This window comes from Podarcis filfolensis (genome assembly GCF_964270895.1).
Source record: "Podarcis filfolensis genome assembly, chromosome: 1".
Taxonomy (NCBI): Eukaryota; Metazoa; Chordata; class Lepidosauria; order Squamata; family Lacertidae; genus Podarcis; species Podarcis filfolensis.
This window is the reverse complement of record NC_139604.1, coordinates 130123578-130146488: the sequence shown is the minus strand read 5'-3', so window position 1 is coordinate 130146488 and position 22911 is coordinate 130123578. Positions and strand designations below refer to the sequence as shown.

Below are 22911 nucleotides of genomic sequence, written 5' to 3'. Positions count from 1 at the left end.
CTAAACCTCTGGAAACCCATGAAAAACTCTTTTAAAAATCCACTGAACTCCACCACAATCACTCCCTCCAAACCTCCTTTCTCAAACTCCAACTCTCCCCGGGTCTCAAAGGTCGGTGCACCAGGCTCCTGGAATTGCAGTTGCAAAGGCCCCTGCAATGGCTAGCTGTTTCCCCACACTTTTCGCACAATTCTTGCAGTTTCCCTGCTCTTTCTGGGCCATTCTAGCCCTTTACGCAGCTTTCTGCAGTTTTAAATCAATTTATTCGATTATTTTGCGGTGTCACGCGTTATGCACGAGCTCAAGTGGGGAGACGCCTGCACAAAAGGGCATTATAGTAAGGGAAACTGCTTAGCAGAAATGTGGGTGTTTGCAGAATGAATTTGTGGTAAAATGCTTTCGAAGAAGATTAGAAAAATTCACGGAGGCTAAAGCTATCGTGGTTGCTTCTGCTCTGCTTGGAGGCAGTAATGCGGCTGAACATCAGTTGGTGCAAACCACAGGATGGGAGAGGGCTCTCGCACTCGGGTCCTGCCTGCAGGCTTCCTACGGGGACCTGGTTGGCCACTGTAAGAAAAGGATGCTGGATTAGATAGACCATGGGCTGGTCCACCAGGAAGGCTCTTCTTGGGTTCTCATGGCTCCAAGGCTCTTCCTCAAGAAGCAGTCTCCTTCTCAGAGTGTAGCCCAAGTTGGCTCATGCTGCCTCCTCCTCCTCCTCCTCCTCCTCTTCCTCTTCCTCTTCCTCTTCCTCTTCCTCTTCCTCTTCCTCTTCTTCTTCTTTGGTGATCCCTCATAGCTGAGTAAGATTGTCTTCCATAAACACGGCTTTAAGAATGAGTCCATAAGGGACTGTGGAGGCCAATTCTGGATCCACACACCCAGTGGCGTAGCGTGGGGGGTGCGGGGGGGCCGGCCGCACCGGGCGCAACATCTGGGGGGGGCACGCTCGCACTCGCCGCTCTCTGCCCCTACTAAAATCCACAGGTTAGGGGGCGCAAATTACTTGATTGCCCCAGGTGCTGACAACCCACGCTACGCCACTGCACACGCCCTTCCACAGTGGGGACATTGGTTCCCGGGCGGGAGTTGATCACGGTGAGGGTTTGCCAAGCATGCCTTCCTCTTAGCATGTTTCTCCCTTTTGTCCTGAGGTTGAGCATCTTCAAAGCCCATGACACCTTTGGTAAAGGCTGTTCTACAACTGGAGAGCTCGCAGGCCAGTGTTTCCCAGTTGTCGGTGTTTATGCAACATTTTTTTAAGGATTTGCCTTGAGAGAGTCTTTGAGCCTCTTTTGCTGACCACCAACATTATGCTTTCCATTTTTAAGAAGAAGAAGAAGAAGAAGAAGAGTTTGGATTTGATATCCCGCCTTTCACTCCCTTTAAGGAGTCTCAAAGCGGCTAACATTCTCCTTTCCCTTCCTCCCCCACAACAAACACTCTGTGAGGTGAGTGGGGCTGAGAGACTTCAAAGAAGTGTGACTAGCCCAAGGTCACCCAGCAGCTACATGTGGAGGAGCGGAGACGCGAACCCGGTTCCCCAGATTACGAGACTACCGCTCTTAACCACTACACCACACTGGCTCTCGTTGCAAATAGAGTAGTTGCTTTGGAAGACGATCATCAGGCATCCGCACAACATGACCAGTCCAATGAAGTTGATGTTGAAGAATCATTGCTTCGACACTGGTGATCTTTGCTTCTTCCAGTACACTGGCATTAGTTCGCCTGTCTTCCCAAGTGATGTGTAACATTTTTCGGAGACACCACTGATGGAATCCTTTGGTTTCTCACCCAAATGACAGTGGGCTATCATAAACAGGCAAGTGACAAAGATGTAGCAAGATCTCAGAGGCTGCCTGCACCGTCAAGAAACACACACCAGCAACATAAGGTTCCCCATTCACACTGTGTACCTTACAAAGTCCTTGATGAGTACTCCTCTCGCCCTGTTAGCCCCAAAACCGTCATTCCTTCATCCATTGCAAAAGACCGATAACAGAAACAAATCTGGTTTGGGAGCAGATTTGCCCAAATTGCTTTTAAATCTAAAATATCCTTAAAAATCAAAAATCAAAGAATTGTAGGGTTGGAAAGCTACACCAAAGAGTTATCTAGTCCAGCCCCGCAAGGCAGGAATCTCAGCTAAAGCATCCATGACAGATGGCCATTTAACCTCTGCTGTCGAACACCTCTTACTGTCAGAGAGTTCTTCCTGAAAAAGTCCCTTCACCGAATTTTATGAAAAGAGGGGATGTGCTGTAAAAATAAAAATAAAAATAAAAATAAAAATAAAAATAAAAATAAAAATAAAAATAATTTGTTATTTATACCCTGCCCATCTGGCTGGGCTTCCCCAGCCACTCTGGGCGGCTTCCAACAAAACACTAAAATACAGTAATGCATCAAACATTAAAAGCTTCCCTAAACAGGGCTGCCTTCAGATGTCTTCTAAAATCTGGTAGTTGTTGTTCTCTTTGACATCTGATGGGAGGGCGTTCCACAGGGCGGGTGCCACCACCGAGAAGGCCCTCTGCCTGGTTCCCTGTAATTTGGCTTCTCGCAGCGAGGGAACCGCCAGAAGGCCCTCGGCGCTGGACCTCAGTGTCTGGGATGAATGATGGGGGTGGAGACGCTCCTTCAGATATACTGTTACCAAGACAACCCCCTTGTTGTCCCCATAGTCTACACCGGGTGGTGGTCCCAAAGTGGGCAGTGGGGTTACCGGGGTGGGGAACGCTAAGCGATATAAATATGACTATTAGACTTTGCAAAGCTGGTATCGCAGGACGAAGTTCATCCATTTCGCTGAATGAATTAAGGTGAATAGTTTCGACTGGATTTTGAGTAAACGTGCAATTAATTGTTACTGTTCTGAATTTTATTTAGCCATTACCTTCCTTAGGGAGTCCTGCAAAGCACTATTCTGAATAAGAACAGGGAACAGGGAACAGGGGCAGAAGCAGTGTCCCAAAAAAGTTTGGGAACCAGTGGCCTGTGCTTCCATTATGGTGGTCTGTCCCCACTCAGAACCCTCTATTCAGAGGGAAAATATGAGAGAGAGAGAGAGAGAGAGAGAGAGAAATACCTCAAGGACCGCCTCTCACCATAGGAACCTACCCGGACCCTAAAATCATCTTCTGAGGCCCTTCTTCATGTGGCCCAGGGGGTGGCAACACAAGAACAGGCCTTTTCTGTGGTGGCTCCCCATTTTGAGAATGCTCTCCCCCGGGCGGCTTGCCTGGGGCCCTCATTATATATTTTTAGGTGCCAGGTGAAAACGTTCCACCAGGCGTTTGGCTAATTAACATTATATGCCCTTTTAAATGTGGGGTTTTTTTAAGGGGGGGGAGGTTATTGCTGTGTTCATTTTTCATTTTTTATATTTTTTATTTTTTATTTAGTATTTTGTGTTTTTTACATTGTGCACTGCCCTAAGATCTACGGATGAAGGCCGGTATGCAAATTGAATGAACAAACCAACCGACAAACCTCACGGCATCTCTTTCCGAGTGACGCGATTGCTCTAAATTTCTTTCTTTGTGGATTACGCAGATAGTTGCTGCAATCATGGCCATCACTGGAATCGTCATGATGGCGTACGCAGACGGTTTTCAGGGCGATTCGATTATCGGGGTCGCGTATGCCGTTGGGTCTGCATCCATGTCGGCGCTGTATAAGGTAAGTCCTTGCACACTTCCTTGTTATCTTAATGCTTTGAAGGAGGAGAGGAGCAAAATTTGACCTGCGCAAGAGCAAAGCAAGCTCTCCATGCTGTGAAGGCCCCTTCCTTCCCTCTCTTCCCTCCCCTGATTTACATTCTGCGCCAGGTGCGTCAGGGGAAAGTTACGACGGAGATAATTACTTTTGTGGCCCACCAAGGAATCAGCTTGGCTTCCCTTTATCGAGTCTTAATGAAAACTCTATTATTCCGCCGCGGTGAGATTAGCATCTGTGAGTCCCTCATTTTCCGCGCCGGTGTTTTTATCGACGCTCGCTGTGCATGAGTGGGAGAGCATGTTGAAATGTCGAAGGAGGACCCCTCGGGTGAGAGGAGGAAGGTCTCGCCCACGACGCCCCTCTTTTTTGGGAAGCCCAGCCTTAGAAGGACACGAGGGATTCTTTCCACGGCGCTAACAGTCAAGAAATGTCTGGAGTGAGGAATCAACTCTTGTCAAAAGTACCCTTACAAAGCTAGGAGAAGGCTTGTCCGCCAGTCCTACTGGGTGGCGCTGTACAGTGGTGCCTCGCAAGATGAAATTAATCCGTTCCGCGAGTCTCTTCGTCTTGTGGTTTTTTCGTCTTGCGAAGCACGGCTATTAGCGGCTTAGCGGCTTAGTGGCTATTAACGGCTTAGTGGCTTTAAGAAAAAGGAAACAAACTCGCAAGAACTCGCAAGACGTTTCGTCTTGCGAAGCAAGCCCATAGGGAAATTTGTCTTGCGGAACGACTCAAAAAACGGAAAACTCTTTCGTCTTGCGCGTTTTTCGTCTTGCGAGGCATTCGTCTTCCGAGGTACCACTGTAGTCTAAACCACTGGGCCTCTTGGGCTTGCCAATCAGAAGGTCAGCGGTTCGAATCACCGTGATGGAATGAGCTCCCATTGCTCTGTCCCAGCTGCTGCCAACCTAGCAGTTCAAAGGCACACCAGTGCGAGTAGATAAATAGGTACCACTGTGGGGGGAAGGTAAATGGTGTTTCCGTGCACTCTGGTTTCCATCACGGTGTCCCGTTGCGCCAGAAGCGGTTTAGTCCTGCTGGCCACATGACCCGGAAAGCTGTCTGTGGACAAACCCCGGCTTCCTTGGCCTGAAAGCGAGATGAGCGCCACAACCCCATAGTTGCCTTTCACTGGACTCAAACATCCAGGAGTCCTTTTATAGGTAAAGGTAAAGGGGCCCCTGACCATTAAGTCCAGTCGTGGCTGACTCTGGGGTTGCACGCTCATCTCGCTTTATTGGCTGAGGGAGCCGGCGTACAGCTTCCAGGTCATGTGACCAGCATGACTAAGCCGCTTCTGGCGAACCAGAGCAGCGCACAGAAACACCGTTTACCTTTCCACTGGAGCGGTACCTATTTATCTACTTGCACTTTTACATGCTTTCAAACTGCTAGGTTGGCAGGAGCAGGGACCGAGCAACGGGAGCTCACCCCGTCGCGGGGATTCGAACCGCCGACCTTCTGATCGGCAAGTCCTAGGCTCTGTGGTTTAACCCACAGTGCCACCTGCGTCCTTTACCTTTTACCTAAGTCTCTCAGCTTCTCCTAGGTGCGCGCCTGACAAGGCAGTTGCTGCCACAGAGCTGCATGCACCCTGCTTCTGCTCCTCTCTCTTCAGTCCTCTCCTGGTCCTGGGAGACAATGGGGAGAGGAGGAGGAGCTGTGGAAGGCCTTGACTCTACCCCAGACTGACCTCTCCTTCCCTCCTCCGGCACCCATTCTTCACTCTTCAGTCCTGCAGTTCCTCCTGCCTCTCCCTCTCGTCTCTCAGCTGTTTCTCCCAGTTCACTGATCCCTCCTTCCATGTCAGTTTCCAACCCCTCTTCTCCCAGTGCCCACTCCTCACTGCCCAGCCAGTCCCTGACCATGCCTCCCCACTTCAAGAGCTCTCTGCTATCTTCTGCAATGGGCACGACAAACTTCCAGCCTATGAACTCAAAGCAGCACCCAAGAGCTGGCTGGTTTCCCCCCTGGACTCTCCCAGGTCATGCCCACACAGGCCACGCCCCTCCATCCAGACCACGCCCCTCCACACTGGCCACACCCCCTCCTCACAGGCCACGCCCCTCGCCAGCCCTGCCCTTATTGAGCAAAGTGAGGTGGCCACTTCAGGTCGGAGCTTTTGCGTGTCCCAAAAGGACAACAAATTGCTATTTCAATGGGTAGACAGTCGTAGAATTGTTGGGTTGGAAATGGGTTCCAAGGGTCATCTAGTCCAACCCCCTTAAATTTAATATTGTTGTCTTCTTGCTCCCAGGATTCCGTGCCTCAGGTGTCAAAATAACTTGACCACCTTTGGGGAAGTTGCGCCATGACTTTGGGAGGGAGGCTAACCCTTTGCTGCACTGTCTCGGGCACTGAAATATCTTGAGTTACTCTGTTCCCCAGGGACTGAGGAGGTTGCACTCAGCCTGACCTGTTTCCCCCTTTCCCCCACTTTAGGTTCTGTTCAAGATGTTCCTTGGGAGCGCAAACTTTGGAGAAGCGGCCCATTTCATTTCTACGCTTGGCTTTTTCAACTTGGTCTTCCTTTCCTTTACACCGATCATCCTGTATTTCACCAAGGTGGAGTATTGGTCTCCCTTCTCGGCTGTTCCCTGGGGCTACCTGTGCGGAATAGCTGGCCTCTGGCTAGGTATTTATCCTTATTTTATTTCTTTACCTGAATGTTTACGATTTGCACAACCGTCTCAAGGTGGCTGCTTGGAAGGTGGAGGGAGCTTGCTTTCCCTGCTCCGGAGGGCAGGATCCGAACCAACGGATTCGAATGACGAGAAAGGAGACTCTGACTAAACATCAGGAAGAACTTTCTGACGGGAAGGGCTGTTCAACAGTGGAACAGACTCAGTGCCAATTGTCAGGGGTAATGAGAGGTCCAACAAGATCTGGCTGGTCACAGGTTTCCCATCCCATTCGCTCTACGCGGGGCTGCCCTTGAAGCTGTCCCAGAAACTCCAGCGGGTGCAGAATGCTGCAGCGAGGCTCCTCACGGGGTCTCTGCCATGGGAGCATATTCACCCAGTGCTTTTCCAGCTGCACTGGCTCCCGGTGGAGTACAGGGTCAGGTTTAAGGTGCTGCTTTTGACCTTTAAAGCCCTTCACGGCCTAGGACCCTCGTACCTACGGGACCGCCTCTCCTGGTCTGCCCCACGGAGAGCCTCAAGGTCCATAAATAGCAACACCCTAGTGGTCCCGGGCCCTAAGGAAGTTAGATTAGCCTCAACCAGGGCAGGGCCTTTTCAACACTGGCCCCGGCCTGGTGGAACGCTCTGTCTCATGAGACCAGGGCCCTGCAGGATCTGACTTCTTTCCGCAGGGCCTGTAAGACAGAGTTGTTCCATCTGTCCTTTGGCTTGGAATCAACTTGATCCCCTCCCCCTCTTTCTTTTTTCCTTTCTCCTCCTGTGATGAGGCTGCATTTAATGTCTCAGTGTTTTAATGTTGTATTTGAATCTTGTTTTTAAGTTGTATTCATTCAACTTGTTTTTATTATTGCTTGTTAGCCGCCCTGAGCCCGGCCTTGGCTGGGGAGGGCGGGGTATAAATAAAAAATATTATTATTATTATCCCTGCTCTATATTATTATTATTATTATTATTATTATTATTATTATTATTATTTGCTAAATGTATTGGTTGCTTTTTTTCTTGCCAAAGGCAAGTGAAAGCAACAAACAAACAACTGACAGCCCACCCACAGATCCGTTAAAACGAAGAAAAAAGCAGAAAAAATAATATATTTATTTCCTTGATGGATTACATGTTGCATAGTTCTTACCTGAGGGCTTTCAAGAGGGAGGGGCGGTAAGATGAAGGTGACACATTTTTTATGTTTATTAGCTACGAGCTGGGAAAGGGTTGTAGCTCAATAGTGGAGCAACTGCTATGAGTGCAGAAGGCCCCATTAAGGCAGAGTGAGGCATGCGCCTAACTTTCAAGTCCCACTCCGTTCGACGAAGGGCTGCAACCTTATTTCATTTTGCTGGGGGATATGCCCTATAAAACCCGGTGGGACTTTAGGTAAAGGCCACAGCTCAGCAAGAGAATATCTGCTTTTTATATAGAAGGTCTCAACCTGTCAGAGACGTTCCCCTTCTGACAGACAAGAGAGAAATCTGGAGGGGAGGGGGAAGAGCCAGAGTGTACAGTGGTACCTCCGGTTTCGGATCCGGTCGGATCCCGAGGTTTTCGCAAGTGGAGGTGCCTGTTCTGCGCATGTGCGCGGGGCGAAACCCGGAAAAATACCGTATTTTTTCCTCTATAAGACTCACTTTTTCCCTCCTAAAAAGTAAGGGGAAATGTGTGTGCGTCTTATGGAGCGAATGCAGGCTGCGCAGCTATCCCAGAAGCCAGAACAGGAAGAGGGATCACTGCTTTCGCTGCGCAGCGATCCCTCTTGTTGTTTTGGCTTCTGAGATTCATAATATTTTTTTTCTTGTTTTCCTCCTCCAAAAACTAGGTGTGTCTTGTGGTCTGGTGCGTCTTATAGAGTGAAAAATACGGTAGTTCCGGGTTTGCCGTGAGCATATCCCGAAGGATACGTAACCAGAGGGGTTCGTAAGTAGAGGTACCTGATTCCTTCACACAGTGAAAGCGAGATAAACTTATCTCACTCAGGAATGCAGCCTGGCAGTTCTGAAAGTAACACAGAGCGGAAAGAAGAGGATGCAACAGAAGAGGGGAAAGGGATAGTAGGAACAGTCTCTCCGAAAAGTTGGAAATTGAGTTGTTTGGCAGAAAAGCGCATGACAGGAAAAAGGTGGTGGTGGGGGGAAGGTGCAGAGTATCTTGCTTCAACCGGAAAAAGAAGCTAGATCCGTCAACTGACTCCGAAGGTGACGAATGAGCGAATGAAGCTCAGACTGCTGAGCCCTGTAATTGCTGAATAAATCCGAAGTAATAAAGCTGTCAGAGGCTGCGTCTTGTGTGGGAGAGACTATCAAACCTGACACCCCCACTCCCAGCTTTTTAGACTTTCAAATGGCTGACATTCTCAACCCAATCTCGAGGTGCTAGGTAATCCATTTGTATCCTCCGTGAATTTGTTTAATCCTCTCTTCACGGCATCCAAGGAGGCGGCCGTCACTGTCTCCAGTGGGAGGGAGTTCCACAGTCTTTCTTAACTTTTCCCAAAATTCAAAGTCCCAAACTCTATAACCTTTCCTCATAGGGGAGTCGCTCCATCCGATTCATCATTTTGGTTGTCCTTTCCTGAACAAGTGGGATTTGTCATCTAGAACCTTAGGAGGACAAGGCTTTCTGGAAGAAATATTTATTTATTTGCCGGTTCTGATCCTGGTGGTGCAGAAGATCTCTTTTTCTTCTTCTTTTTCTTCACAACCTCACTCTTTGCTTTTTTCCTCCGCAGCTTTCAACATCCTGGTGAACGTTGGAGTTGTGCTTACGTACCCAATCTTAATATCTATCGGGACATTGCTCAGTGTTCCCGGCAATGCAGGTATGTTGTTGTTGTTGTTGTTGTTTAGTCGTGTCCGACTCTTCATGACCCCCTGGACCAGAGCACACCAGGCACTCCTGTTTCCCACTGCCTCCTGCAGTTTGGTCAGACTCATGCTAGTAGCTTCGAGAACACTGTCCCACCATCTCGTCCTCTGGCGTCCCCTTCTCCTTCTGCCCTCCATCTTTCCCAACATCAGGGTCTTTTCCAGGGAGTCTTCTCTTCTCATGAGGTGGCCAAAGTATTGGAGTCTCAGCTTAAGGATCTGTCCTTCCAATGAGCACTCAGGGCTGATTTCCTTCAGAATGGAGAGGTTTGATCTTCTTGCAGTCCATGGGACTCTCAAGAGTCTCCTCCAGCACCAGAATTCAAAAGCATCAATTCTTTGGCGATCAGCCTTCTTTATGGTCCAGCTCTCACTTCCATACATCACTACTGGGAAAACCATAGCTTTAACTATACAGACCTTTGTTGGCAAGGTGATGTCTCTGCTTTTTAAGATGCTGTCTAAGATGCAGGTATAAATAATGCCTTTTGATCAATGCAGTGGCTCTGCGTGTGGCCCAGGTTACTTGCTTATTTATTGACATAAAATTCCTAACCACACCCCCTAATAAATTGAAAAAAATGTTTAAAAGCACCTTTCCAAAAAACAACAACCCAGAGTCCTTTTTGTTGGGGATAATTCAGGTGGAAATTCCCAGGTGTCAAAAATTATTATTTATGTATGCCACTACGGCAGCCCGTGTATTGTTTGCCCAAAAATGGAAAATGAGTGAGGTCCCATCCAAAGAAGAATGGCAATTTAAACTGATGGAATATGCGCAGTTTGCAGATCTAACGTATAGAATAAGAGAACAAGAACAACATTCATTTAAAGAAGATTGGGAAATGTTTATTGACTGTATGGGGGGAAATTGTGTACACTTGAAAATGCTGGCAGCATTCAGATAGATTCAACACTGTAAATAAGTTTCCATGGGTGTAATAGTGGAATGTACTGAATGATTTAGTTTATGTAAAATGTGCAGCAATTTATGCTATGTAAAATGAACCATGGAAAGAGAAGAAGGGAAGTCATTTTGTTTTTTAAGGTTGTTTAATCAATATTCTTAATTGTAAAACAGAAAATTTAATTAAAAATTATACATAAATTCTAATAATAATAATACATGGGGTAGGAGCAGGGCTGGAGTTAGGTTTGATGAGGCTCTAAGCTACTGAAGGTAATGGGGCCCTTTATATGTCCAGCTGTCCTTTGTCAACAACACATTGTCGCTGCTTTTTGTGTGTTGAATATATGCTATATGGTAATTTATGGACCTAATAAGTATCTAAAGCCATTTGCATATGCAGAATGTAGGCACCCTATATATAGAAATGAGCAAACCAGTGATATTTGAGGGAGCAGGCTAGCAGGCGGGGCCCATGACTTACATCAGAGAAGCCTTCCCATACTGTTGCTGTATGTAGGTTTTATTTTATTTGTTTTTTATCTTATATTTTGGAAATGTATATCCAGGTTTCTTTTCCTTTAAATTTTTTTGGGGTCCCCAAGAGAGGGGCCCCTTAAGCTATAGCTTATACGTAAATCCAGCACTGGTAGGAGTAGGAAAGGTGGAACATGTATGTAAATAATAATAATATAAGAACCTCTGTCTTTCGCTGTGCAAAGACAGAAGCCGCAAGAGTCCACCCACTTTCCCCTCTGCCCACCCATGGCATGAGGCCCTCAGGATGAGACTGCTCCCCTGACCATAGCTGTCCCTTTTTTTGCGGGAAATCCCCTTATTCCAGCACCGTTTCCTGCTACTTCCCACTGCTATCCCGGATTGTTAGATATCCCGTAGACTGTCCCTGGGACAGGTGAGGCTGCTGATCCCTTATTTTCGAGGCTGCTGATCCCTTATTTTCAAATCTGAAAGTTGACAGCTAATCTCCTCGTTCCCCTTTTCTCCCCAGCTGTCGATCTTCTCAAACGCGAGGTGATCTTCAGCGTGGTCCGTTTGGGGGCCACCACCATCATCTGCCTCGGGTTCCTGCTTATGCTTCTTCCTGAGGAATGGGACGAGATCACGCTGCGATTCATCAACAGCCTGAAAGAGAAGAAGGGCGAAGACCACCCTGAGGATGTCACAGACTCGAGCGTCCACTTCCGAAGCAGAAGTCGAGTCAACGGGACTGTGTCTATACCGCTGGCTTAGAGCCGGCTGGGCTTCAAGTTGCGTGCACGCCAATGTATATTCTGTGAATATGATTTATTAATTCCCTCCCCTCGCCCACTTGTATGCTTTAAAAAGAGACAGCTTTATTTTAAACAGGAATGGATTGTAAATTCAACGCTAAACACATCAGATACCTAAGCTGTTTACATTTGTACACTTTATCCAGGAGTAGGTGCAAATAAGGACAATAAATTCCTTTTTATACAGAAACGCAAATAAAAGAAAGCTATATATGTCTGTGTTTGGTTCTGGAGGTTGGCGGGGGGTCGGCGTTTGGAATTTGTGAAAAGCGCCGAGGGCACCAGCTACAAAATGGCTGCCGTGGGAGTGTTGGGGGACACAAAATGGCTGCCATGGGAGTGTTGGGGGACACAAAATGGCTGCCATGGGGGGGTGGGATGTGGTGGGTCACAAAATGGCTGCCACATCTAAAAGAGCGGAAGAAGAGGCTGGTCCACAAAAAGCAGCTCGCCAATGGGAAAAGGCACCTACAGCGATTGCGGTCAGAGGGGGGCTCTCCTCCGTTCAGAAGGGAAGGGATGGAGGGAATCCAGTCGTGGCATTTAATGAAATTTTGGGGCTTTTTCCCCTGAAGGGGGTTGGCTCAGTGTAGAAGAGGCCAAGTGAGTGCAAATGGGAACCAATTGGGTAGATCGGGAACTACTGGAGGGTGCTACTGTGGGAGCTACTGGAGGGTGCATTGTGATATAATAATAATAATAATAATAATAAGAAGAAGAAGAAGAAGAAGAAGAAGAAGAAGAAGAAGAATATAAATTTATACCTTGCCCATTGTGCTGGGTCTCCCCAGCCACTCTGGGCGGCTTCCAACGAAATATTCTTTTTCCTTCTTTGGCGATCACTCCTAGCCGAGTAAGATTGTCTTCCATAAACAATGAGTTTAACAATGAGTCCGTAAGTGACTGTGGAGGCCAATTCTGGATCTAAACGTCCTTCCACAGTGGGTGCATTGGTTTCTGGCCAGGAGTTGATCACGGTGTGGATTTGCCGAGCATGCCTTCCTCTTAGCACGTTTCTCCCTTGCGTCCTGAGCTTGAGCATCTTCAAAATCCCAACAGAATATTAAAAACACGATAAAACATCATTCATTAAAAACTTCCCTAAACAGGGCTGCCTTCAGATGTCTTCTAAAAGTCAGATAGTTGTTTATTTCCTGACATCTGATGGGAGGGCATTCCACAGGACGGGTGCCACCACCGAGAAGGCCCTCTGCCTGGTTCCCTGCAACCTCAGTTCTCGCAGGGAGGGAACCACCAGAAGGCCTTTGGAGTCCAAAATGACTCCCAGGCTGTGCGCCTGCTCCTCCAGGGGCACAGTTGTCCTATTCAGGACCAGGGAGTCCCCCACACCTGCCCTCCCCCTGTCCCCCCGAAACAGTACTTCTGTCTCGTCAGGATTCAACTTCAATCCATTAGCCGCCATCCATCCTCCAACCGCCTCCAGACACTCACACAGGAACTTCACCGCCTTCACTGGTTCCAATTTGAAAGAGAGGTGGAGCTGGGTATCATCCGCATATTGATGGACACCCAGCCCAAACGCCCTGATGATCTCCCAGCGCCTGCATGTAGATGTTGAAAAGCATGGGGGAGAGGATAGAACCCTGAGGCACCCCGCAAATGAGAGCCCAGGGGTCTGAAAACTTATCCCCTAACACCACTTTCTGGAGAAAGGAGCAAAACCACTGCATAACAATGCCCCTATAACAGTGCCCATAACCACCACAAGGTTAATAAAAGCTTTGGAGAGTTTATCCTGATCAGGGAAACAGCACCAGCAGAGTGTTCATTAAAGGTAAAGGGTAAAGGGACCCCTGACCATTAGGTCCAGTCGTGGCCGACTCGGGGGTTGCGGCGCTCATCTCGCTTTATTGGCCGAGGGAGCCAGCGTACAGCTTCCGGGTCATGTGGCCAGCATGACTAAGCCGCTTCTGGCGAACCAGAGCAGCGCACAGAAATGCCGTTTACCTTCCCATCGGAGCGGTACCTATTTATCTACTTGCACTTTTAGGTGCTTTTGAACTGCTAGATTGGCAGCAGCTGGGACCGAGCAACGGGAGCTCACCCCATCGCAGGGATTCGAACCACCGACCTTCTGATCGGCAAGTCCTAGGCTCTGTGGTTTAACCCACAGCGCGACCCACGTCCCTAGAGTGCTCATTGCTACAGCCCAAATCCACTTCACAGACACACTTTTATAGGTGCTTTAATGTTGGAAAAACCAATCTCAGATCTCTGTTGGTGAGTTGAGTTTCACACCAGCGTGCATTTTCCAGAATGGTAAAGGTAAAGGACCCCTGACAGTTAAGTCCAGTTGTGGACAACTCTGGTGTTGCAGCACTCATCTGGCTTTACAGGCCAAGGGAGCCGGCGTTTGTCTGCAGACAGTTTATCCGGGTCGTGTGGCCAGCATGACTAAGCCGCTTCTGGCGCAACACAACACCGAAACCAGAGCAGCACACAGAAATGTCATTTACTTTCCCGCCGGAGCGGTACCTATTTATCGACTTGCACTTTTGGGCGCGCTTTCGAACTGCTAGGTGGGCAGGAGCAAGGACCGAGCAACGGGAGCTCACCCTGTCGCGGGGATTCGAACCGCCGACCTTCTGATCGGCCAGCCCAAGAGGCTGAGTGGTTTTAAACAAGACTCCACTGGGGATTTAGGGGTGAGACTTCATTTTTAAGTGAACTGAGCTGGTTCACACCCCTTGGAGCAATACACAGACTGGAACATTATTATTATTGTGATTTCAGACTTTTCTCCATTTGAATTCAGCCTCTGGCATCACAAAAGTACCAAAATGTGTCAGAACAACAATAAGCATTTTGGGATGAGATATGGTAAGACCTATGTACATTGGGATAAGATATATATATTAAATACATGCTTTGTGGTTAAAAAATATGAATTTTCATATGGATTTTTTTTAATGCAGAACAGGACAGGACAGACCTTTGAATAAACCCATGTGGAACTGATAAGGATTTGAAACTGACTGATCCATTCATTTCTAGAACAACCCAGGCTAGGGATGGGGAGAAATTTGATTCAGATTGCATATAAAGGTGAACCTACCTAAGCCACATATTCCAAAACACTACATGAACTGAAACACATCCATCTTTTGAAATCTGCACTTTCTCAAATTTTGCAGAGCAGTCCTCCATCCAAATAATGTGTATTTAAAAAATAAAACAAAATGCATCTATTGGAGTAGAAGTGCACACACTCGTGAAAATAATATAAATTAATTGTGTTGGGCAAAATTACATACAGATATGTGTATATCAGAAATTCAGAGACATCACCTTGCCAACAAAGGTCCGTATAGTTAAAGCCATGGTTTTCCCAGTAGTGATGTATGCAAGTGAGAGCTGGACCATCAAGAAGGCTGATCACCGAAGAATGGATGCTTTTGAATTATGGTGCTGGAGGAGATTCTTGAGAGTCCCATGGGCTGCAAGAAGATCAAACCTATCCATTCTGAAGGAAATGAGCTCTGAGTGCTCATTGGAAGGACAGATCGTGAAGCTGAGGCTCCAATACTTTGGCCACCTCATGAGAAGAGAAGACTCCCTGGAAAAGACCCTGATGTTGGGAAAGATGGAGGGCAGAAGGAGAAGGGGACGACAGAGAACGAGATGGCTGGACAGTGTTCTCAAAGCTACCAGCATGAGTTTGACCAAACTGCGTGAGGCAGTGGAAGACAGGAGTGCCTGGCGTGCTCTGGTCCATGGGGTTACGAAGAGTCAGGCACGACTAAACGACTAAACAACAACAATATCAGAAATTCACACTAAAATGCTGGTGAAGAACTGATACAGAATTGTAGAGAACCGAAGACTAGAAAAATGAGAAAGTGAAACTGACAGATTTCCCTGTCCTTAACCCAGACAGAGTCTTACTCTCACCACCTATGAAAACAAGGGCGTAGATATCCTATTTTTGCAGACGAGCTTCAATGATCCGGAAGCAAAGCAATCCGCTAACTTAATTTTTTGCTGGGCGAAAACTGCCTTGGCGCTCCGAGCAAAGAAAAATACAATTTGACAAATGAGGCGGCTGTGAGATTGCATTCCTCGGCTCGTAAGGGCAATCAAGCCTCTCTCTGTCTCTGACGGGGAAAACAAAACGTGTGGCGAATATTGTCAGCTTGAGAAGCTTCCCAGAAACACAATAATGCATTTCCAAAAAGCTCTGGAAGGAAGCGGTGACAGCGGCGATGGCCTCTCATCGCAGTTCATTTGCAACAGTTTATTGCTCCTCAAATTCATCTCTGCTGCAAACATGCCGCCGATGGTACTTGAGTTCACAGGCAAGACCTAATGAAATCTAGGACACAGAGCGATGTGCTGTAATCTCTGGACTATCACATTATACCACAATATTTCTCGGAGTTATTTGATCAGTTTCATGGTGTGACACGGGGCTTGACTGCCGTGCTTTGCTGCCACAGGGTCTCAGAATTGAAATCAGGGCCAGGTTTAGGTTTGATGAGGCCCTAAGCTACTAAAGGTAATGGGGCCCTTGATATGTCCAGCTATCCTTTGTCAACAACAAATTGTCACTGTTTTTTTGTGTTGAATATATGCTATATGGTAGTTGATGGACCTAGGTAAAGGTAAAGAGACCCCTGACCCTTAGGTCCAGTCGTGACCGACTCTGGGGTTGCGGCGCTCATCTCGCTTTATTGGCCGAGCGAGCCGGCATACAGCTTCCGGGTCATGTGGCCAGCATGACTAAGCCGCTTCTGGCAAACCAGAGCAGCGCACGGAAATGCCGTTTACCTTCTCGCTGGAGCGGTACCTATTTATCTACTTGCACTTTGACGTGCTTTCGAACTGCTAGGTTGACAGGAGCAGGGACCGAGCAACGGGAGCTCACCCCGTCGCAAGGATACGAACCGCCAACCTTCTGATCGGCAAGTGCTAGGCTCTGTGGTTTAACCCACAGTGCCACCTGCGTCCCTAATAGGTATCTAAAGCCATTTGAACATGTGGCCATGCAATCAGTCCATGCAGAATGTAGGCACCCTATATATAGAAAGGAGCAAACCAGTGATATTTGAGGGAGCAGGCTAGCAGGCGGGGCCCATTACTTACATCAGAGGAGCCGACCCAACACAAAACACTGTTGCTGTATGTAGGTTTTATTTTATTTGTTTTTTTATCTTATATTTTGGAAATGTACATCCAGTTTTGTTTTCCTTTATTTTTTTTTGGGGGGGGGGCAAGAGAGTGGGGCCCTAAGCATAGCTTGTTTATCTTATGCGTAAATCCGGCACTGATTTAAATGAATATTGGAGACCATGTTCCGAAGTCAAATGGCTCTCCTTTGGATGTTTCAAAAAATAATAAAACCAAAAGTATCCAGGGAAGGACCAAAGCTCAGTGTTAGAGCATCTGAAGAATGTCATGGGTTCAAACCCCAGCATCTCCAGGCAGGGCCGGGAGAGGTCTTCGTCTGAAACTCTAATGAACTGCTGCTGTTGGTGAACTGGGTGGCCTGTCAGTGTCACTCGGTATAAGGCAGGATAAAACTCTCTCTTGGTGTCAGCAGTCCAGTCCCCGACTTGATCACACAGCAAGCGTAGTTAATTAAAAAGGAGGATTTATTGTCAAAACAACAGATCACTCCGGATGGCTCATAATACAGCCTCCTGGCATCATCAGTCATGATGACCCTTCTGAAGACTCCTTCCGGTTACAGATGTCAGCTTCACCTTTGAGCCAGTGCCAACGACTGGGCTCAACCTCTTCAGCCCCGACTGGGCCAGGCGAGCTGGAAAAGCACTCCCAGAGACCTTCCACGCAGGAAGCAGGTCTAAGTGCTGTGGACTCACAACTTAGAGCTGTGAGCACCAAACTTAGTTCCAAAAGTCAGCGGAGCACAGCAGAGTATGAACCACACGAACGATAGCTCTGAAGTATAACTTCTTTTATTCTCTACAGCTACTGCATAAACTAACTAAAGACTAATCGGAGACGCTGGACTGCATGAGTGTTACAGCTGCTTGAGCAGTCACCTTATCTATATACAGATAACACTCAGACTCCCACAGACTGGAGCGGAAGACGCGATGAGCAAAATCCGCCCCCTCCTTTCTGAAACATTGTCAGCAGATTCTTGCAATGGGAGGGGTGAAATATCCTCAACAGAAGGTATTGAACTTTCTCACTTTGCGCCTCTTGCTTTGTTTCCGGTCCAACAGCCCTCCCCTTAGCCTACTCTTAAGAGGCATTGGCTCTGCTCCAATCTCTTCCCATTCTGACAGACTGCTTCCTTCTCTGTTCGTGCCAGTTTGCACTCCTTGAGAGCGTTGGCTGGGTTCCGGCTGGCTCTCAGCCATTCCCTTATCAATTGGTATTCCAAGGGGCGGGGGAGTTAGCACTAGCCAATGCTCATCCTGCCTGGCAGTTAACCCACTCTGTTCCTGGCTGCTTTCTTCAGCTGGTTGCAAACCTTCACTGGGAGCTGGCTCATTTATGACACTGAGTCAGGCATCAGAGGCACCAACTTGAATTAAAAAACAACAACACACAGATAAGTCCTGGCCCCGATCCTAGCAATGGGGATACCTACTGCTGGTGAAATGGATTATTCCCACTGCACCCCGTTTTTTATCCCCTGAACAGTCCTGTGAAGTTGACTGATCTCAGAAACAGCGACTGGTTCAGGGCTACTCTGAATTCTTAAAGCTAAAAGGGGACTTGAACCCAACTCTTCCCCGAGCTCAAGTTTCTAGATACAGTGGTACCTTGGTTCTCAAACTTAATCCATTCCGGAAGTCTGTTCCAAAACCAAGGCTCGCTTTCCCATAGAAAATAATGCAAAATGGATTAATCCGTTCCAGGCTTTTAAAAACAATCCCTAAAACAGCAATTTAACATGAATTTTACTAATTAACGAGACCAATGATCCGTAAAACGAAAGCAATAAACCATGTACTACAGTCACACAATCAGTCAGTAGCTGAACTGGGTTCCACACAGTCACAAAAACAAAAAAAAGAGCCAGAAAAATGCAAAATAAATAACAAAAACAGACAGACCTCGGCGTAACACTCGAAAAGGAAGTGTGGCACTCAAATCGGAAGCGCAACACTCAAAACGGAGCACGTTCGGCTTCCGAAAAGAGTTCACAAACCGGAACACTTACTTCCGGGTTGGCAGTGTTTGGGTTCCAAGTTGTTTGAGTACCAAGGCGTTTGAGAACCAAGGTACCGCTGTGTCTGGTTGCCTCCCCACAGCCGCCCAAAATCAGCAAGGGCTGGCTGCAAAATTGCTTGGGCATATTTTTAGGACCCACCTTATTTCTGTGACAGTAAGTTGTTTTACACTGCTTTGAAATAAAGGTTGGGGGACCATCTGACAGGGATTGAAGAAGAAGAAGAAGAAGAAGAGTTTGGATTTGATATCCCGCCTTTCACTCCCTTTAAGGAGTCTCAAAGCGGCTAACATTCTCCTTTCCCTTCCTCCCCCACAACAAACACTCTGTGAGGTGAGTGGGGCTGAGAGACTTCAGAGAAGTGTGACTGGCCCAAGGTCACCCAGCAGCAGCATGTGGAGGAGCGGGGAAGCGAACCCGGTTCACCAGATTACGAGTCTATTGCTCTTAACCGCTACACCACACTGGCTCTGGATTGTTCTGCTTTGATCACTGCATTTCAAGGGGTTGGACTAGTTGACCCTTAGAGACCCCTTCCAAGTCTGCAGTTCTGCGCTCCTAACTCCTCACATTGACACAGTAGCCAAGGCTGTGCATTCATCAACCTTTAAATGCTGCAGTCTGGTGGCCAGTCTGCTGTCCGGGAAAGGGAGAAACGTGTTGGAATAAATCTCCCCCCTCCCCTTTTCTCTTCCTTGCCCAAAAGCTGAATTGCAGGATTCCAGAATTTAAAAGACAGGTTTTATGCATGCAGACCCTGAGGGCTGCACACACTGCCTGTTGGCCCCAGGTTTCTGAGTGTGCGTTCTTATGCACACACGGAAGTAAACCCCACCAAACTCAGCAGGACTTAATGCTAATTAAGGATGCACCAAACTGGATTGTCAGTGTCAATATTCAGCAATTTCCCAACTCGCTGGGGGGAGGGGGGCAGAATACCTCCTTTGCAGCAACTCTGCAAGTGTGTGTTGGGGGATTATTTCCTTGCAAAAGGCATAACAAGTGCGCAAGGACGTCTAGTAACTCGCGCACAATGCGTAAAACAAATGCCAAGTTCCTGGTAATTTATCTGCAAACTGACTGTGAGGTTCAGGGGTCTCGGTTGCAATGCTATTCCATTGCAAAACAGTATCTGAACATGACTTTCCCTCCCTATTGCCAGCTCTTCAACGTCTCCTTCCCCTGTTGTTCTCCCCCCCCCCTGCCTAAATGGTAAGGAAAACCACCCGCAACTGCAGAGCAAACGCTTTGCGGTACAGACATTAAGTTGGTGGAGCATGAAGAGTGTTTTTGTGTGGGTGAGTAACCTGCGCTGGGGAATGTCGCTCGGAGTCATGAATTTCATTACTGCATTATGCAGCAGCGCCGCTAAAATGATTGTTCCCCAGCTTGCGGGGTGCCCTAGTCTAACAATCGCTTATGTGGGGAGTGGGGTGGGTGGATGAGCTGCAGAGCAAGTCTTGTGGGATGTTGGAGGCAGGGATCTGCAGAGGAAGCTGCCTTCTAGCAGAACAGGCTATCTATCCAGCTCAATATTGTCTGCACTGACTGGCAACAGCCTGTGGCCTCGGTCCAGTATACCTGAAGGAGCGTCTCCACCCCCATCGTTCTGCCCGGACACTGAGGTCCAGTGCCGAGGGTCTTCTGGCGGTTCCCTCGCTGCAAGAAGCCATGTTACAGGGAACCAGGCAGAGGGCCTTCTCAGTAGTGGCACCCGCCCTGTGGAATGCCCTCCCACCAGATGTCAGAGAGAGCAACAACTACCAGACTTTTAGAAGACATCTGAAGGCAGCCCTGTTTAGGGAAGCTTTTAATGTTTGATGTATTACAGTATTTTAATATTTTTTTGGAAGCCGCCCAGAGTGGCTGGGGAAGCCCAGCCAGATGGGCGGGGTATAAATAATAAAATATTATTATAATGATGATTGCCACCTCTTTCCCATATGTGCGCAAGCGATCCTTTTAACTGGAGAGGCCGGCGGTGAACGACTTCTGCTCTGTCACTGAACTATGGTAGTTTTCTTGGGGGGGGGAGCAGGGATGTGGCGCTCATCTCGCTTTATTGGCCGAGGGAGCTGGCGTACATCTTCCAGGTCATGTGGCTAGCATGACTAAGCCGCTTCTGGCGAACCAGAGCAATGCACGGAAACACCGTTTACCTTCTTGCCAGAGCGGTACCTATTTATCTACTTGCACTTTGACATGCTTTCGAACTACTAGGTTGGCAGGAGCTGAGACAGAGCAATGGGAGCTCACCCTGTCATGGGGATTCGAACCACCGACCTTCTGATCGGCAAGTCCCAGGCTCAAACAATAAAGCAGACACATCACCTTGCCAACAAAGGTCCGTATAGTAAAAGCTATGATTTTCCCAGTAGTGATGTATGGAAGTGAGAGCTGGACCGTAAAGAAGGCTGATCGCTGAAGAATTGATGCTTTTGAATTCTGGTGCTGGAGGAGACTCCTGCAAGAAGATCAAACCTATCCATTCTTAAGGAAATCAGCCCCGAGTCCTCACTGGCTGCAACTTGGCTGCAGGAGTTGCTGGAAGTAGGCGTACAAGGCATCATCAAACTTGTGGGAATGTTCAGGGATGCAGGAGAGGATATATTGTTTGATTATATCCTTTCCAACTTGTGTTAACAAGTTCTACAATTTAGCAGAGTAACATTCCCCTTTTTAAACTTGCACAGCCGATGCATTTGCTCAGGCTCTCTAAAGCCTCTGAAATACGTTTTCCTTTTGGTAATTCCCCATTTAGTCCCTCATAAAAAGATAGACACGACACAGTCTTCTATAAAAGTATAAAAAGAGTTTACTCACTCACATTCTGTTCACGATTGGATCCCAGAAGGCAGACTTAAGTTAGAAAAGTAATATACACCTGGAAACTATCCCATAAGGAGAGCATCTTAGGCTAAGCAGATGTTGCTTCTTCGATGAATGTGGTCAGAGAGAGAGAGAGATGGCTGACCAGTCCTGCTCTTTTGTTACCTGGGCAGGTGAGGTCGTGCCCACCTCTAGTCACATGCAGAGGAAGTCTGTCCCAGCCTAGGAGAAAAAGGAAGTTCTGACTGGCTGGTCCAAACATCCCCTTTTATGTCCACTCTAGGGATGTTGTACTTGTGATTTTTACACCCCACAAAACTGTCTTAGGGACTCCACTCTGGATTTGTGTAGGGTTTACTCCTTAGATTTTTCTTCTCCCAAAGATATTGTGATGGCCTGGGACTTGGGCTTGGAGCCGGAGGAGTCTCAGTCTGCACTGGATCCTTTGCCTCAGGTGGCATCTGAACCGAGTCTGGGGCCTGATTCTGAAGAGTCCCAGTCTGCACAGGTTCCCCTGCAACAAGCACCAGTTGGGCCGAGTCAGGGGCCTGAGCCTGCCCTGGCTCCAGATGCGGGGATGACCTCGTTGCCTCCAGCTGGGCCATCACTTACAGCTGCTCCACTACCAGTTGGGTCAAGATGGCTGAGGCGGCCTCTGGGTCTAGTAACCCGCCGACATCTCCCGAGCTGCAGAGACTCAGGTCTGAGAGAAGGAGAGACCTGAGTACTCGCAGGAGGAGTGCTCGCCTTCAGGCAGGACAGGGAGGTGAGTAACCGGGGGATCAGGACCGGCTGTTACCCTGTCAGAGACAAAAGGCTGCCGGACCCCGCCCCAGGTTGCGGGAGCAACATTGCTGCTTGCTGGAACCTGCCTGAGACCTTGTGCCTGACCTAGCCCAGTTTCCTGCCTTGGCCCTGTTGGACTGACTCCTCGCGCAATCCTTGGATTCGGGACCGGACCTGGACTGTGTGGCTCAGGTTAACGCCCAGGCCCAGCAAGAGATATCCCACAAGGTAGCAGAGGTTTAGGATCAGAGACTTCCTTCTCCTGGATGGTCTCCCTTCCTACATGGAGAAGCCCCACCTGCCCTCACTTCCCTCTACAGCACATGCAGAAACCGCCTTCTTGACCGTTGGACTGATTCTCGGTCTTGTCCGCTCAATCCACAGGAATGCTCCAGGCTGGCTTAATGTTCAGTCCCTGTGAGACGGCTCATTCTTTCACAGCAGGAAGTTCCCACACCAGGTCAATGTTTAACTGGACTTACCAAAGTGTGGAGATGGGAAGGGTCTGTGAGGGAGTTGCCATGGGAATGGGTGCACTTTTGGCTATCCTGTGCGCCAGGGAGTGCCCTGAGGGGAAAATTCCACTGGGAGACCATCGGTAGGTTGCGTTAGAAATCCAGTTTCATCTCAAAAGGTGGTCGGTCGAACGAGCGGCTCTGAAAACCTGCCGATTTTTTTCCTTCTTGGGCTTCACCCTTCCTGG

The 22911-nt window shown here is 48.2% G+C and overlaps 1 protein-coding gene across 2 annotated transcripts in view; it reads left to right on the top strand.

Moving 5' to 3' along the window:
- Nucleotides 1-22911, top strand: part of LOC310762905 (solute carrier family 35 member F4) — a 164408-nt gene that overhangs the window by 123676 nt on the left and 17821 nt on the right. The window contains exons 5-8 of one of the 2 annotated variants that reach the window (XM_083614596.1): nucleotides 3559-3684; nucleotides 6166-6358; nucleotides 9091-9180; nucleotides 11143-11638. In XM_083614596.1, the coding sequence (XP_083470722.1) occupies nucleotides 3559-3684; nucleotides 6166-6358; nucleotides 9091-9180; nucleotides 11143-11384 (651 nt within the window). In that variant the 3' untranslated portion in view covers nucleotides 11385-11638. Of the gene's footprint in view, nucleotides 1-3558; nucleotides 3685-6165; nucleotides 6359-9090; nucleotides 9181-11142; nucleotides 11639-22911 lie in introns of those variants that run through there. The other variant, XM_083614595.1, reaches the window with a different exon arrangement.